General features: G+C 43.6%; 1 protein-coding gene across 6 annotated transcripts in view; it reads right to left on the bottom strand.

Moving 5' to 3' along the window:
• The window catches only part of LOC138642407 (uncharacterized), a 231528-nt gene that overhangs the window by 107048 nt on the left and 106379 nt on the right, over positions 1 to 18101 (bottom strand). For all 6 annotated transcript variants that reach the window (XM_069730531.1, XM_069730534.1, XM_069730535.1 and 3 more), the window contains 2 exons: positions 14814 to 14858; positions 3329 to 3376 (listed from right to left, as the gene is read on the bottom strand). In XM_069730531.1, the coding sequence (XP_069586632.1) occupies positions 3329 to 3376; positions 14814 to 14858 (93 nt within the window). The remainder of the gene's footprint in view (positions 1 to 3328; positions 3377 to 14813; positions 14859 to 18101) is intronic.

Genomic DNA, 18101 nt, shown 5'->3' with positions numbered 1-18101 from the left:
CTTTTACTGACATTCTGTGCCCTTTTTTCTTCACACATGACTTTAATCATTGTGGACAATGATTGGTCCCACAGGACTTGATTTCACAATGCATCAGGCTTGTTTAGATGTTCTTTGGCATACTTCTGACGCTGAATTTTATGGTGAGGACACATGAGAGGTTTTCTTCTGACGTTTACAATAAAGGCCATATTTGTTCATGTGTCTCTAAACAGTAGAACAATGTACCACCAATCCAGAGTCTGCCAAATCTTTCTGATTGTCTTTTGCAGTCAAGCTGGGATTCTTATTTGCCTCTCTAGCAATCCTACAAGAAGCTCTCACTTAAATATTGCTTGTTATTCCAGACATTATCTTGACCTCCACTGTTCCTTCTAACTGTCATTTCTTAATTACATTTCGAACTGAGAAAAGAGTAAGTTGAAAACGCTTTGTAATCTTCTTATAACCTTCACCTGCTTTGTGAGCCTCCACCATTTTCTTTTTCTGAGTGCTAAGGCAGCTGCTAAGAAGAATCAATGGCTGCTATTTTTTGGTTACAGGAGGCTGGGGTTTTATTAAGCTTGGAAATTTACATCACCTGGCCTTTCCTAACGATAGTGAACAAGCAATAACCCTAACAAGCTAATTAAGGTCTGAAACTTTGGTCAAACATATCTGAGCACACAAATCTGCAAAGGTGACCAAACTTTTGCACCAGCCCATTTTACTTTTTGTAATTTTTTAAATGTAGAAGATGAAAATATATATTTTGCCTAAAATACAAAGGAAATGTGTCATCTTTAAATTTAGCTCTTTTAAAGATCACTTCATATTCAACTTGCTTAACTGCTCACAATAAGTTATTTTGAACAGAGGTGCCGAAAGCTTTACATGCCACTGTACTGTTTCTTGTGATTTTTAACAGATGTATCAGCACCTATAATACGCTTGTGACATTTGCCGAGTTTTAGCCAAGCACTGGAATATTTTTCTGGTGGACAAAGATTTAAAAAGGATAGACTTTCTGACTGACAACATACCATACTGGTCAAAATCTAAAGAACATCTTGGTGTTGAGGCATCGGAAACAAATGAGAGTGCAAAATGATTCATGGTTACCAATCTAAGTTCCTGGATCACATAAATGTGAGCATTTGCAAGGCCAGTATATTAATGCCAATTAAGAAAGCTTCACAATCCTCTTGTTTTAAATAGAACCTGTCGGCAGGATTGTGCACAGTAACCTACAGAGAGTCAGGTCAGTGCCATTAAACTGATTACAATGAAACCTTGGTTAATGAAATCCATCTTGTGGTTGTTTAATCTTTATTTTCAGTTTTGAGTTAATGATATGCTCGTGCTTCGAGAAAGTGGCTACTACTGCACAGGCGTCGCCATCTTCCTAGAGCCAAGTCCAAGAGATGGAAAAAAAAATCCTCCTCCAAGATGGCGCCGCAGCCTGCGCAGAGCTAGCTACTGCCTTGGAGCACGAACATATAATTAACTCAAACATATCATTACCTTCTCTAGGAAGATGGTGATGCCTGTGCAGCAGTAGCCATCGGATCACCACTATAACACCAATAGCTGCTACTGCGCAGGAGCGGCAGGCGTCATTTTCAATTGGATTTTTTTTTTTTATAATCAGGATAACCTTAACCATATTTATTATATACACCGTACATAAGCGATTATGCTGGAGCAGGTTTTTTTGCCACTATGTATATATAATATTGATCATGTTAACCAGAGGGCAGGTTAGTGAGGGATCAGTGACCTGTCTACAGTATTCATTATGGATAACTAATCAGAGAACCACATGAAAACCCCCCAACAAGGCGCCCCACAGCACTGGTATATCATTAACTCAAAACTGAAAATAAAGGTTAAACAACCACAAGAAGGATTTCATCCACCAAGGTATCAATTTAATCAGTATAACGGCGCCAACCTGACACTGTCAGGGAAGGCACCGTGTTTGTAGATCAGTAATAAATTAATGTAAAGTAGCATAGCATGCTGTTATAACCAAGTTTTGAATGCATTTGAAATATTTTGTGTGTTATAGGAGTTTAAAGAAGGCACTGGGGGCTGACATTTGTTTTCACAGTAGCAGCACGACACTACCAGTGTTATAATACGGCACCCCATGGTCATAGGAGATAACACATGGACTCCGACCCTATCTATTGTAATAAAACTGTCACTGCTGTGCACTGGGTACACCTCTATGGGCTGCAAAATTCACAGTAGTGGGAGTGTTCTGCTGACATTTTCATGGAGCCCTTGGATCTGCTAACTAAACATAAGCAGTACTGCTTCCAGCAGAACAGATCCTAGATTGAGAGCTGACAGTAATAAAATGCAGGAGAAAAACAGGGCAGAATAGCAGGGACATTCAGGCTATGTGCACACGTTCAGGTTTTTTCACGTTTTTTCACGCTAAAAATGCTATACAAACTCATTAAAAACGCATACATTATGCATTCTATCATTTAGAATGCATTCTGCATGCTTTGTGCACATGGATGTGTTTTTTTGCGCGAAAAAAACGCATCGCGGTAAAAAAAAATATGAGCATGTTCATTATTTTTGCAGATTTTCTGCGTTTTTCCCGCAATTCTATGCATTTGGGAAAAAACACACAAAAAACGCATCAAAAACGCATCAAAAAACGCACGCGGAGTTCTGGCAGAAATGTTCGGTTTTTGTCAGGAAAATTTCTGCAAGAAATCCTGACGTGTGCACATACCCTCAAAAGGAGAAGGGGGGGGGGTCTGCAGTGAATGGCCAGACAATGCGGAGGGGGGTGATTCATGTAATCTGGGTGAGACACACTGATGGAAGAGACAGATAGTAACTGCTGGTGATAGCAGATCACAGGGCAGTCACCCACAAAATTGCACTACCCTGTGATGCTACTCTTCATTCTGCCCCAGGGATACTAAACCACCCAAAAGGAGAGGGAATGGTGATGTCAGCAGTTACTGCTCCAATTTTGCTGATAACAGTAAAGCTGGCAAGTCTTACTATAGCTGCTTGAAGTCTAAAACGGAAAATGCTCCCCCTAGTGGTAAATATATATTTGTAAGAAAATATATATTTTTCATACAGAAATGTTTGCAAACAGTGCAAACATTGCATTAATACATTTTAATTACTATTTTAAGATTAATTTCACAAAAAAATACAAGAAAACTGATGGAACCTTCCCTTAAAGTTCAAAATCTTTCATTTTTACCATGGATAAGACTAAAGTACCCTGTAAGTTATTACACAATTTCTCTGGTCATACACTACGGTTAGGGCACATGGCAAAACGCAAAACAGAAGCAGCATCACTTACCATTTGGGACGAAAGGTTTCCTTATTGGTGTTGCCATTTGCATAACTCCTAAGAAAAGACAGAAATACTCAAAAAATTAACCTCATTTTACAAGTTACAATCACAGAATTCATCTACAGGTGTAGCAACCATTTTGACCCCTCTTGTATTTTCCAGAAATTAGTGCATAGTGAATAATACAAAGTGCAAATATGTCATTTTAGTGGCCAATACATAGTGTCCAACTTGTCAACTGGCTTTCCAGACTTCACAATTAACGACCTGTCTTAATATGATTGTTGGGGAGTCAGACACCACCCATTGACTATCTGAAAACTGCTCCATAAGCAGCTAGAAAGCATCAGCACCAAGCATTGCTTAGACTAACTGCAGTACATTCAACTCAATGGGAGCTAAAGTGCAGTAATTTCTATGGCAACGTATAGAGCAACTGTATGCCGTTCACATATTGCTGCGTTTTGGACGTTGCCTGCCAGGGCAGATTTCAGCTGATTAGTGGATGTGAATGGTGTCAAACCCTCATGATAAATTAATGACCTAACCAGCAGATAAGTCATCAATAATTAGGTCCAGAACAACCCCAGGCTTCTACCCTCTGCAGCAATGCCATACATTTGATGCTAACTGTAGTTTACGCACACTGTAGGGCTCAGGATGGGGCCATTTGTCTTTGGGAGTGTAGATTTTATTGGAACCATGTCACTTATCCAGAATCTTGCAGCTGCTAGGAACATTGAAAACTTTGGATAACATCTGAGTAGAGGCTTGTTTCCTTGGATGAGTTGAAGTTTTTAGCAGTACCATTTGAGGGTACATAACTTTTTGAGGACATGTGCCAAATCCGGTTGGAAAATTAAATTTCCAACTGCAAAAAGCTTATCAGCAGAGGGATGAAGCATGAAGTGCTCTAAAATTTCCCGGTAGACTGCTGCGCTGATTTTGGTCTTGATAAAACACAGTGGACCGACATCAGCAGATGACATGGCTCCCCCAACCATCGATTGCGGAAACTTCACACTAGACCTCAAGCAGCTTGGATTGCGTGCCTCCACTCTTCCTCCAGACTCTGGGACCCCGAATTCAAATGAAATGCAACACTTCCTTTCATCTTAAAACACCAGCTGAGACCACTGAGCAACAGTCCAATTCTTTTTCTCCTTGGCCCAGGTAAGACGCTTCTGGTGTTGTCTATTGGTCATGAGTGGCTTGACACAAAGAATGCAACACTTGTAGCCCAAGTCTCGGATACGTCTGTGTGTGGTGGCTCTTGAAGCAATGACTCCAGTAGCAGTCCACTCCTTGTGAATCTCCCCCAAATTTTTGAATGGCCTTTTCTTAATCCTTTCAAGGCTGCGGTTATCTCTGTTGCTTGTGCATCTTTTTCTACCAAACTTTTTCCTTCCACTCATCTTTCCATATGATCAGATACAGCACTCTGAACAGCCAGCTTCTTTAGCAATGACCTTTTGTGGCTTACCCTCCTTGTGTGTCAATGACTGCCTTCTGGACATGTGTCAAATCAGCAGTCTTGCCCGTAATCGTGGGGCCTACTTGAAGCAGACTAAGGGACCTTTTGAAACGTTTAGGAAGCCTTTGGAGGTGTTTTTTGTTAATTATTCAAATTTACTGAGATAATGAATTCTGGGTTTTCAGTGGCTGTAAGCCATAATCATCAACATTAACAGAAATAAACACCTGAAATAGGTTGTGTGTGTGTGTATATATATGTATATATAATATATATATATAATATATATATATTTATATATATATATATATTTATATATATATTTATATATATATATATATATATTTATATATATATATATATTTATATATATATATATATATTTATATATATTTATATATATATATATATATATATATATTTATATATATATATATATATTTATATATATATATATATATATATATATATATATATTTATTTATTTATTTATATATATATATATATATATATATATATATATATATATATTTTTATTTTTTTTTGCAGAAAAGTTGGATTTTAGAAAGGTAATAGCAGTTCTTAAAAAATGATAATGAACATGTACATTTATGTTTAAACCTTAAAGGGGGTGGTCAATTTAATGCCATAATCTAAACAATTTTCTAATATATTTGAATTATAAATTCAAATAAAGGCTAATGTGCTAAGGAATATCTTTATCCAGTCTTATTTGGAGCATCTCAAAAAAGTGCAGCCGGCTGGAGCACTGGAGATGCATAAAGTACCACAGATCTGACCGATCTTTCCCCACTCAGCTAGTTCTCATTCAGGGAATCATCTCCATATTCTAACAGATCTAGGAGCGACCTAATTCACACCTACGCACAGGTAGGCATAGGATATTTTTTGCATGGTTCTATTTACGTATCAAAGGAAAATTTATTATATTTTAACTACACTGTTCAAAAAAATAAAGGGAACACAAATACCACAATGTAACTGCAAGTCACACTTTTGTGTGAAATCAACCTGTCTAGCTATGAAGCAACACTGATTGTGAATCAATTTCTCCTGCTGTTGTGCAAATCGAACAGACAACAGGTAGAAATGATAGGCTATTGGGAAGAAAACCCCTATAAAGGAGTGGTTCTACAGGGGGGTGACCATAGAACATTTCTCCGTTCTCATCCTTTTTGGCTGTTTTGGTCACTTTTACATTTTGTCATTGCTCTCACCGCTACAGGTAGCATGAGGAGGTGTCTACAACCCACAGAAGTTGATACAAAAACCTCAATGACATATCATTGTCATCAAATAAGGGCTATGAGTAGCCCATCCAAAAAAGGCAGAAAAGATACCCACTCCAAACTACATGTATGAAAGGAGGAAATAGGAGCAACCAGGTATAGCAGATTCAAAATATCTTTTATTAATAGTTTCAAGGTGAGCCATATGTACCAGAAAAAATATGCAGAGAGGAAAACAGGGAACAGGTAAACTTTTCTCTTACTCCTTTAATTGTAGCAGCAGGACACCTTCTGTGATTTTTTTCATTTACTACTGGTCCTTGAACGACAGATTATTTTCATGTTGGACTATTTCAAACTACGGATTATACTATGATTATGGACATCTATGCAACTAGGCACCAGATCGACGTATATCATCATGTCTTTAATCTCATATGGTGCTATTGTGTTCTTGATTATAATGTATTATCTGTCTTCTTTGATATATTTATTATTGTTTTGGGCTAGATAATATATTGTAGATATCACCTTCAGGACAAACACAAAGAAATGTCTTTTCCTATAAATACATCCCGTTGGTGATGCAGTGGGTGTGCGCATGCGTGCCGCCATTCTGGGTCTCCGGCGTGCATCGGCACGCCTCTTTGCCTCCTTCTCACGTGCGGGGATTGCCTCCCTCTCACGCAGTGACGCTTCGGTGTACCTGCCGGGACCTTAGATGAGCGGAGCGCATGCGCCTCTTTAACCACTGCTATTGGCCATTCCCATACCATGTGCCCTACCACATGACCATAAAAGGTCCTTGCAGCTGTACTTTTATATTCCCCTTGAGAAAGCGGTGTATTAGACACAAGAAACGTGCGTCGGGGTTATCCACACCTGGCCCAGGGTCCTTCAGTCTCTGCCCGCGGTAAGTTGATGTCCCTCTCTTGGTTCCACTTTGGACTTAAGCATTTGGTATCTATCCTATGAGGGCTTGGCCTGCCGTTCTAATATACTATTGCACTGGCACTTTACATTATATGCACAGTCGGGCAGTTGCAATTGTCTGTTCCCTGGTTTCCCTGTTTTCTTCTCTGCATGTTTTACTTTATACGATTGTGATGATGTTTTCTGGTACATATGGCTCACCTTGAAACTATTAATAAAAGATTTTTTTAAATCTTCTATACCTCGTTGCTCCTATTTCCTCCTTTCATACAACCCACAGAAGTTGCCCAGGTAGTACAGCTCATCAAGACTTGCACATCAATGCTATCTGTGGCAAGAAGGGTAGATGTGTTTGTCAGCACAGTTTCCAGAGCATGGAGCAGATACCAGGAGACAGGCCAGTATACCAAGAAACATGGAGAAGGCCGTAGGAGGCAAACAACCCAACAGTAGGACCGCTAGGAGGAGCAGTGGCAGAGCCCTGCAAAATGACCTCCAGAAGCCAACTAACATCCATTTATCTGCTAAACCTGTCAGAAACACACCCCATAAGGGTGGTATGAGGGCCTGATGTCCACAAGTGGGCATTGTGCTTACAGCCTAACACCATGCAGGGCGATCGGCATTTGCCAGAGAAAACAAAGAATGGCAGATTAGACATTGGTGCCCTGTGCCGTTTGCAGATGAGAGCAGGTTCAAACTGAGCATGTGACATGCGTGACCGAATTTGGAGATGCCGTGGAGATGTTCTGATGCCTGCAACATCCTCCACAGCATGACAGATTTAACAGTGGGTACTGACCCACTGTCAAATCGGTCATGCTGGAGGTGTGGGGAGGAATTTCTTTGGAAGGTGGCACAGCCCTCCATGTACTAGCCAGAGGTACCCTGACTGACATTAGGTTCCGGGATGAAATCCTTAGATCCACTGTTAGACCACATGCAGGTACAGTGGGCCCTGGGTTCCTTCTGATGCATGACAATGCTAGACCTCAAGTTGCTAAAGTGTGTCATTAGATTAGTTCTTGCATGATGAAGGCATTGATGCTATGGACTGGCCTGCCCGCTCCCCAGACCTAAATCTAACTGAGCACATCTGTGCCATCATGACTCGCTCCATCCAACACTGCACCACAGACTGTCCAGGAGTTGAGCGATTCTTTAATCCACATCTGGGAGGAGAGACCTCAGGAGAACATCCACCGCTTCATCAAGACCATACCCAAGCATTGTAGGGAGGTCATACTCCGCATCATTGCCCTGTCTTGAGGCATTTCCAATGAAAATGGATCAGCCTGTAGTTTGATTTTCCCTTTGATTATGAGTAGTATTCCAAATCCAGACCTCCAAGGGATATTCATTTGGATTTACATTGATCTTTTTTATGTTTTATTGTTCTCAATGCATTCCACTATGTAATGAATAAAAATTTGCAACTTGAATATTTTATTCAGTGATATCTAGGATATGGTATTTTAGTGTTCCCTTTATTTTATTGAGCCGTGTATATTTATTACTTTAGCTTCGGGCATAAAGACATTATTTAGCTCAATTAACCTTTATTTTAATTTGTATAGCATTTTATGAACATAGGCAGCAAGTGCAATATTTTATGCAGATTAGTATTCTCTGGGAAAATGACAGCGCTATTGAAATCCATGAGTTTTGAATTAAAAACACCAAGGTTACTTACCGGTAGCTGGACTTCTCAGAACCCATGACAGTACACCCGAGAAAGGGATAAGCCCAGCCAGGACAGGAAATCTAATAAAATAAAAAGGGCAGTACCTCTCCCCTGCTTCAGTTGGGTTACAAAGCATGAGAGGACCTACGGTTAATTTACACGGATAACCAACACCACATTATATAACAAAAGACACCCAAACTATAGTGCACACCCAAAAGGTGAGAAGGGGGGGAATATATAGGTGTTGTCAAGGGTTCCGGAAAAAACAGCTACCGGTAAGTAACCTTAGTGTTTTCCCTTCACACATGATCGCACACCTGAGATTTTTGGAGAAATGAAACACCTTAGGGAGGGACCACCGCTTGCAGCACCCTCCTACCATAGGTTAAGTCAGCAGAGGAGGACAGATTCAGTCTGTAGTGCTTAAAGTAGATGGTGAGGATCAGGTAGCGGCCTTACAGATCTGATCAATTGATACCTCCGCCTTTTCTGCCAAGGAGGTAGCCACGGCTCTGGTGGAGTGAGCCTTGATGCCTTCAGGAAACAGAGCGCCCTCGCAGAGTAAGATAAACTAATGGCGTCCCTGATCCATCTGGCAATGCTACTTTTAGTTACCACATAACCCTTCCTGCTACCCTGGAAGGCTATGAATAGGGACTGATCCTTTCTCCACTGACTGGTCATGGACATATATTCTAACATGGACTTCCTCCTCACCTCTAAGGTATGGAATGTTTCTTCCCCTGGATTATTATGGTTATTACAGAAGGAGGGTAACGTGATCTCCTGACTCCTATGGAATTTAAGAACTACTTTGGGAAGATAATCTGGGTGCGGTCTTAGAAAAATCCAGTTCTTATACATCTGTGTGTAGGAGGGACATATAGACAGGGCTTGTATGTCACTTACCCTACAGGCTGAAGTTAGGGCCACTAACAACACAGTTTTAAGCCTGAGGAATCTTGCAGATAACCCTGCAGGGGCTCAAATGGTTCCCTAATTAGCGCCTCTAAAACTAGGTTCGGGTCCCATGGAGGAATTTTTGGAACTATAACCAGTCTTGATCTACTACAGGATCTTATAAATCAGGACGCCAATCTATTTGATGCTTGGTTGCAATTATACAAGGCACCCAAGGCTGACAACTGTACCTTGAGTTAGTAGCTAACCCTAGTTGAAATCCTGACGGCAGAAATCGGAGCTTCATCCGCCAAGGGCTGCCCTAAATTTTCCAGGAATCCCTCCCATGTTCTACCATAGATACTTGATGTAAATCGGCTTCCTACTTTTCAACACGGTGGAGACTAGTCCTGGTGAGAACCCCGCCGACTCAGTAATGCACTCAATTCCATGCTGTCAGATGGAAGCCCTTCACTTGAGAGTGGCAGACTGGTCCCTGGGTAGGGAGAACCACGGTCTCCTCGGCCAATATGGAGCAATGAGAATCTCCCTTGCTTGATCCTCCCCGATCGTTGGACTAATAGCTATCGGGGAAAATACATAGGCCATACTGAACTTTTAAAGTATCTGAAGGGCATCTACTGCGAATGGATTCTCCCTTGGGATTAACGAACAGAAGTTATTCACTTTCATGTTGTGTAAACCGGCAAATAGATCTATCTGCGGCCTCCCCCATGCTCACACTATTTGCTTTAGGTGAAGTGCCATAAGGGACAGAAGGTGTTGCTCTGCTAGCTGGAGTAGGATGTTTTCTGCCCCCATAAGGGTATGGGCCCATTTACTGCCGGTATACAAGATATTTGGGATCCTAGCAAGGACATCGCCTTTCGTAGTGTCATTGTCGGCTGATGAATTGCAGACAGTGCCAGGGCCATTATTTTGGCTATCTTGTCCCCTGGTAAGAGACAGATCTGGTGCTTGGAGTCCAAAACCAACCCCAGGAAGGATTGTATGTTTACCAGTCTTAGCCTTGATTTGAGGGTATTTACGATCCATCTGAACTCCTCTAGGACCACCGTCACCTCCCTCACCTGTTCTGCACAGTGATTTTCTGACCTCCCAACTATAAGGAAGTCCTCCAGGTACGGGATAACGATATGCCGAGAATGAAGGTAGGTCATCACCTCATATTACTTTGGTAAATACTCTCAGAGCCACTGACAGACCAAATGGAAGGGCTGTGTACTGGTAATGCCTGACCTGCCCTTGGACATAGAGCTACTACCCTCAGGAATTTTTGATGGTCCCGATGGATTGGGATGTGGTAATAGGCATCCTTTAAGTCGATGACCGCCATGAAGCAATCCCGGAACAATAGCTTTATAGTAGTGTTCACGGATTCCATCTTGAAGGAATGATTCACAACCCATCGGTTGAGCTTCCTTAGGTTGATAATAGTCCTTAGAGAACCATCCGGCTTCTGTATCAAAAAGAGGGGGGGAATAAAATCCTCTTCGTATTTCTTCCACCGGGACTTCGCACAGAAGTCGTTTTTGCAATAGTCCGTAGATCTCTGCCTCCAGGGCCAGATGTTCTCCTAGTGATTTCCTGCGGGATGGATGGACGAAGCCCATCTTCAGACCGTCCTTGATGATACTCAAAATCCAGCGACTGGGGGAAACGTTTACCCAGGCAGGGAGAAAGGGCCTCCCCCTAACTCTTAGGCTACTTTCACATTAGTCCGTCGGTACAGGCCGTCGCAAACAGTTGGCCCGACAGACAGTGTGATTGATTAGCACAACGTGGGCAGCGGATGCAGTTTTACAACGCATCCGCTGCCCCATTGTAATGTCCGGGGAGGAGGGGACGGAGTTCCGGCCGCGCATGCGCGGTCAGAAAAGGCGAACTCGAAGCACAAAAAAAGGTTACATGTAACTTTTTTTTTTGGTGCCAACGGTGCTCCAAAATGCGAGGGCCCTCTGAACATATATCCACATCCCTTCCTATCCTTGAAGTCCCAGCTTTCATTCTAACACAGGATGTCCTTTATTAAACTTCCTCCTCCAAAAAGAAGGCTTCCTAGATTCCACAGAGAAACGGGGAAACCCCTTCTTATTACCTGCCTTCTCCAAGATGTCCTCTAGCTTCTGCCCGAAGAGAAACTGGCCATCACATGGGATGGAAAAGCCTATTCTTTGAAGTCAGGTGTCCCGGACACCCCTTCAGTCAGAAGGCACATCTAACCGAGTTGGGATAAGCTTGCCGACATAGCAGCTAACCTCACAGAGTCTGCTGAAGAGTCTGCTAGAAAGGCCTCTGCTCCATGCAACAGAGCCATATTGGACAAGATCTATTCTTTCGGAACCTTACTCCTAAGCTATTCCTCCATCTGTTGCAGCGAGACCATCAGGGAGCGGACAGTTCATATCCCAGCTATCGCAGGCTTTGGACCCCTGCAGCTGCCTCCCAGGTGCCCCTCAGGAACTCATCAGCTTTCTTATCTAATGGGTCTCCAAGTGTGCCAGAGTTCTCCAGGGGTAGGGATGACTTCTTAGAGGACTTTGCCACTGCCCCGTCGATCTTAAGGATTTTATCCCAACCCTCTGAGCCCTTCTCCTCAAAGGGGTATCTCCTTTTAGAAGATGAGGGCAGGCTACTAGACCCCTCAGGCTTCTTCCATTCTTGATCTATGATCGCCTTTATCCTGGAACTGGAAAGGTGAGCTAACTTATCGCCTCCAAGCCCCCAAATATAAGATCAAGATCCTCCAGGGACTTAGGTGCCCTTTCCTCCTTTAGGCCCATTGTCGACCTGACTGCCCTAACCAGTCTATCCGTGTCTCCAGCCAGAAAGCATGGTCGGCCGCCTACATCACTGTTTGAGGAAGATGGGGATTCAATCTGATATTCCCCACCGGATTGTGAGGCCCCTGATTCTGTGACAAGCCCCCGAGCTCTCTTGCTTCCCTTTTTTAACTCTGTCTTTAGGGAACCTTGCACCTCTGCCCTGATCATGGCCCTCAAGCTCTTAGCGAAGTCTGGGGGGAATCTCTTCTCATATGGTTTTCTGTATGCAGTCAGAGCAGAGATCTTTCTGCCAATGGACTGCCAGCAGGGTTTTACAAAGGGCACACTACTTATTCTTCCTTTTGACGCTAGCCTTCCTAGACCCCTAGTGATTTAAGCAGACAATGGCCCCCATTAACAACAAAGGTGACATTCTCGTAGATCACTCACCACCAGCTGGTACCGGTACAGGATTCGGAGACTGATCAGGTGTATGTACAACATCCCTCTTGGATACCGAAGAGTCTTGTAATCTCTGGTCGGGATGGCTGCCACTCCTATGGCTGCTCATTTTAGTGTGCCAGAGCTGGTGACCAGGCACCGACGCTGCTGTCCACTGGAATACTCCATGATGGGGAGCTTCGGACACAAGCTCTTCTTCTGTGGTCATCCCTCCTTAAAAGAGGGATCACACCTCCTCCGGTGCCCAACTGATAACCTTCCCCACTCTGCCAGCCCCGCACCAAATATTCACGAGTCCTGGCTGGCATTTTCTCCCTGGGTGCTGCCATCTTGGTCCCGGCACACACTCACCGATGTTACACGGGCATGCCCATTCCCAGCATGCCTTGGGTGCGATATCTGTGAGACGTGCCCCCAGAAGTCGGCTCACTACGGAGTGGTGGTCCGGAGGCAGAGGAGGGAGAGCGGTGTTGCAGCTGCAGAAAAGACGCCTGGCCCGTGACTGCCCGCCCCACACCCGCACGTATGTGAAGGCCCACCTGGACCCGCAGACAGTGCTTCCACCAACTAAAGGCCAACATACAGGCGCTCTTTCTGCCTGTTCTTCCAGTGCCGCGACAGGCGTGGGTGAGCAGATAAAAAATAAAAAAAATAAAAACGTCAAACCGCCCTGGGTTCAGCACAAGGATCATAGAAAAATTAGTTGGCGCACCACAATGATATCAAATAAATAAATATATATTGGGGGTGCAAAACAATGGCTTATACGCAGAGCGGATAATAAACAAGAAAAGAAAAGCCACTATAATGTATGCACACCACCAAAAGTTATAATAAGTCACACAAGCTTTATTGGTAACATATAAAAGCAATTAAAACCATACACACAAAACTCCCTCCATATACGTGTGCCCAACACTGCCCAATACGCAATACTTCCATATAGTAGTGGAAAATATGCATCAAATATGGCAGATAATCAAATAGTATACACATAAACAATTACTGGCAAAGCCGCCCTGTCCTGATCAGCAGAAGTTATATCTGTCAATAGCAAAACCCTGTCAGGCTGCAGCTTACCCACAGCAAATAGTCCTCCTGGTATGTAATGAGTAGGGCTCATGCAAATACGGCCAAATAATTACCCCAAATAGGAAAAAGGAGCACGGCTGTCACCCGTCCTGAGAAAAAGAGGGGAACATGCTGCGGCAGCTAGAAGGTGATCCAGACAGAAGGCTCACAAAATATAGAGACAATATAGCAAGGACTGGGCAGCCAGCAAGTGAAGGGCAACGGAGGGAGAGCCCAACGCGTATCGCTGTTCAAGACAGCTTCGTCAGGGGAAGTGACCTAACAAGAGTTCAGCACAAGGGTTGCAGTCAGGACAGGAAACCCAACAGAAGCGAGGGAGAGGTATCGCCTTTTAATTTCAGTAGGTTTCCTGGCCTGGCTGGGCAGATCCCTCTCTCAGGGGTGAAGGGAAAATTCCCTATCCTTTCCTAACTACACTACCTAGCTGCTTTACTTTCATCTTCCTACTTCCTTTTTGATGACGCTTCGGTTGACAATCTCAGAGGATGAGGAGATGCTTGTGTCAAAGGGCAATGGCAGCGTCCACTGCATAAGCCTCTGCCTCCTGCCTGAAAAGAAGAGTCATCAGTGACCGTCGCTTCAGGGGTTGAACTCGTCCCTGCGTGATGTGCACAACGACCGCACTCTCTTGACGACTCAGATCAGCAGTAATGAGCCAACAAGGCACACAGTCAGTGCCCGGTGTCAAAGTACCTAGCGTACAAAAGACAAGGGTCACCACTTGCGGAGGAGGTTCCCTTTGTCACTTGGCAAGTCTTGGCTGGACATTGAGCTCATGCCACTGGAGAGAAGCTAATTATTGTAATGCAGAATTTGAAGTGTACAACTAGATCAGCAGGCCTGAAGGTGCAGAATTTACAGAAGAATTCTTTAACTAAAGGAAAATGTAAAATTAAAATCTGCATACCTGGTTGAACATTCCCTGCAGGGTTCATGTTCCTTATGGCTTGAGCTTAAAGAGAACAAAAAATTTGTCACCAACACAGATAATGTGATAAGAAATTTCTTAATGAAAGCACTCTGCTACATTTAGTGTACATTACATTCTAAAGAATGCGACGAAGAGGGTTATTTGGGATGTAAAGTGAGCCCGTTAGCAGTAATATAAGATACGACCATCACCTTTCAGGGCTTATACACAGCATTCTATATTGCTGTATATAAGTCACCAACACGACCTGGAAGAACTGTAAAATAACTTATACTCACCTGTGGGGCAGTCCGATCCGATGGGTGTCGCTGGTCTTGGTACAATGCCTCCCATCTTTTTATGGAAGACGCGACCCTGCAACATCCACACAAGCTCCCCGGGATTGTGCTACTGCGTGGGCGTACTTTGCTCTGCCGTGTTGAGGGCAGAGCAAAGTACTGCAGTGCAAGAAGGAATAAGAAAGTTATAACGCAGCGGGCACGAGGCTCCTGTGTGTCCCACCTGCACTCCCGCACTTTGACTATACCATATCTCAACGTAATATCCTATTGCACACTCTCTACATCTAAATAATACTTTACCTTGGGCATTTAGGTCTGTATTTTTGACATCTAGCCAGAAACTATATGCACATTTAGTATTTCATTTATATGATCTGCTTTAAGGATAACAACAGGCTATTATGTGCGGTTGTTGCTAAGGGACACGCGTTCCTCTTCCTGGTGCATTAGAACTTTTTTATACCTTCTTGCACTGGTTTTCCTTTAGTTGCTGTTATTTTCTTACCTGTTTACCAATTTTTGTCTATTTATGCACAATAAAATTTATATTTGTCTGCATAAAACTCACCTCTCTTTTTGGATTTTGTGTCATACGCTATTCTTCAGAATATATTGCTTATGCTAGGACTATTGATTTAGAGATCCTCATTTTAATCGATTTTTGATGTTTTGGCCTAGGGGTGAGTCCCACCTGGTCGTGTGGACAATTTTATAGGTTATATAAACTACTGCAGGGCGCAGGCACCTACGCACTGCAGTACCCTGCTCTGTCCTAACAGGGCAGATCAATGTACGCCTGCGCAGGAGCGCGATGCTGGGGAGCCTGTGTGGATGATGCAGGGTCATGTCATCCACAAGAAGCAAGCAGGAGGGCTGCGATCATAAGAAGAGGTGAGGCGCAGGACCAAGACCAGCGACACCCATTGGACCAGACCGCCCCGCAGGTGAGTTTAATAAAACTTATTTTTCAGTTCTTCCAGGTTGGGTTGGGGGCTAAAACAATGCTGTATATAAGTCCTGACAGGTGATGGCCGTATCTTATATCGGCCAAAACTGCTGACAGGTTCACCTTAAGCACTTATGGCCTTTCTTTAGGACATTCAGTGTTTGATGGTTTTGGGGTCTGATCACCGCTCATCAGAATAAAGGGGCTGCAGGGCTCATGGAACTGAGATGCAGTACGAGTTACAGCCATCAAGATGACAAGACACTAGGTCTACATAAATAATGAAGGGGATGCAGAGCTCAATTCTGCTAATCTACACAAACCCCACTGTTGGAAATTCCAGAAAACCCCCACATCATAAAAGTTGTTGCAGATTATGTGAAAAACAATCAATATCATTAGACCATGATCACACTGGCATCAGGGTTCAATTGCACCTGACAACAATTTTACTAGTCCTGTTTGGTAAAATTAGCCATTAAAAAAATCTGAAGGAAACCTGAGTGATCTGTTATAACTAATGGAATCTGTCAGGTTCCTTTATGAACAGCTGGGGGAAAAATACACTGCTCAAAAAAATAAAGGGAAGACTAAAATCCCACATCCCAGATATCACTGATAGAAATATTCCAGTTGTAAATCATTATTCATTACATAGTGGAATGTGTTGAGACCAATAAAACCGAAAAATTATCAACATAAATCACAACTAATATCCCACGGAAGTCTGAAGTTGGAATGATGCTCAAAATGAAAGTGGAAAATGAAGTTACAGGCTAATCCATCTTCAGTGGAAATGCCTCAAGGAAATGCTCAGCAGTTTGCATGACCTCCCTACAACGCCTGGGCATGCTCCTGATGAGGCGGTGGATAGTCTCCTCAGGGATGTGTTCAATTGGATTCAGGTCTGGGGAAAAGGCGGGCCAGTCTATAGCTTCAATGCCTTCATCTTGCAGGAACTGCTGACACTCCAGCCACATGAGGTCTGGCATTGTCCTGTATTAGGAGGAACCCAGGGACATCCGCACCAGCATATGGTCTCACAAGGGGTGGTTTGAGGATCTCATCTCGATACCTAATGGCAGTCAGGCTACCTCTGGCGAGCACATGGAGGGCAGTGTGGCCCTCCAAAGAAATGCCACCCCACACCATTACTGACCCACTACCAAACCGATCGTGCTAAAGGATGTTGCAGGCAGCAGATCGCTCTCCATGGCGTCTCCAGACTCTCTCACATCTGTCACATGTGCTCAGTGTGAACCTGCTTTCATCTGTGAAGAGCACAGGGCGCCAGTGGCGAATTTGCCAATCTTGGTGTGCTGTGGCAAATGTCAAACATCCTGTACGGTATTAAGCTGTGAGCACAGCCCCCATCTGTGGACGTCGGGAGCACAGACCATCCTCATGGAGTCGGTTTCTAACCGTTTGTGCAGACACATGCACATTTGTGGCCTGCTGGAGGTCATTTTGCAGGGCTCTGGCAGTGCTCCTCCTGTTCCTCCTTGCACAAAGGCTGAGGTAGCGGTCCTGCTGCTGGGTTGTTGCCCTCCTACGGCCCCCTCCACGTCTCCTGGTGTACTGGCCTGTCTCCTGGTAGCGCCTCTAGCCTCTGGACACCACGCTGACAGACACAGCAAACCTTCTTGCCACAGCTTGCATTGATGTGCCATCCTGGATGACACCTGAGCCACTTGTGTGTGAGCCCTTCTCATGCTACCACGAGTGTGAAAGCACAACCAACATTCAAAAGTGACCAAAACATCAGCCAGGAAGCATTGATACTGAGATGTGGTCTGTGGTCCCCACCTACAGAACCACTCATTTATTGAGTGCGTCTTGATAATAGCCATTAATTTCCATCTGTTGTCAATCAATTTCACATGCTGTTGTGCAAATGGAATAGTCAAACAGTGTTGCTTCCTAAGTGGACAGTTTGATTTCACAGAAGTTTAATTTACTTGGAGCTATTTTCTGTTTAAAGTGTCCCCTTTATTTTTTTGAGCAGTGTATATTGCATAAGTCAAGGCACCTGAAAAA

Source organism: Ranitomeya imitator, chromosome 6 (genome assembly GCF_032444005.1).
Source record: "Ranitomeya imitator isolate aRanImi1 chromosome 6, aRanImi1.pri, whole genome shotgun sequence".
NCBI classification, from domain to species: Eukaryota; Metazoa; Chordata; class Amphibia; order Anura; family Dendrobatidae; genus Ranitomeya; species Ranitomeya imitator.
The sequence above is the reverse complement of the archived record's forward strand: the minus strand, read 5'-3'. Positions and strand labels throughout refer to the sequence as shown.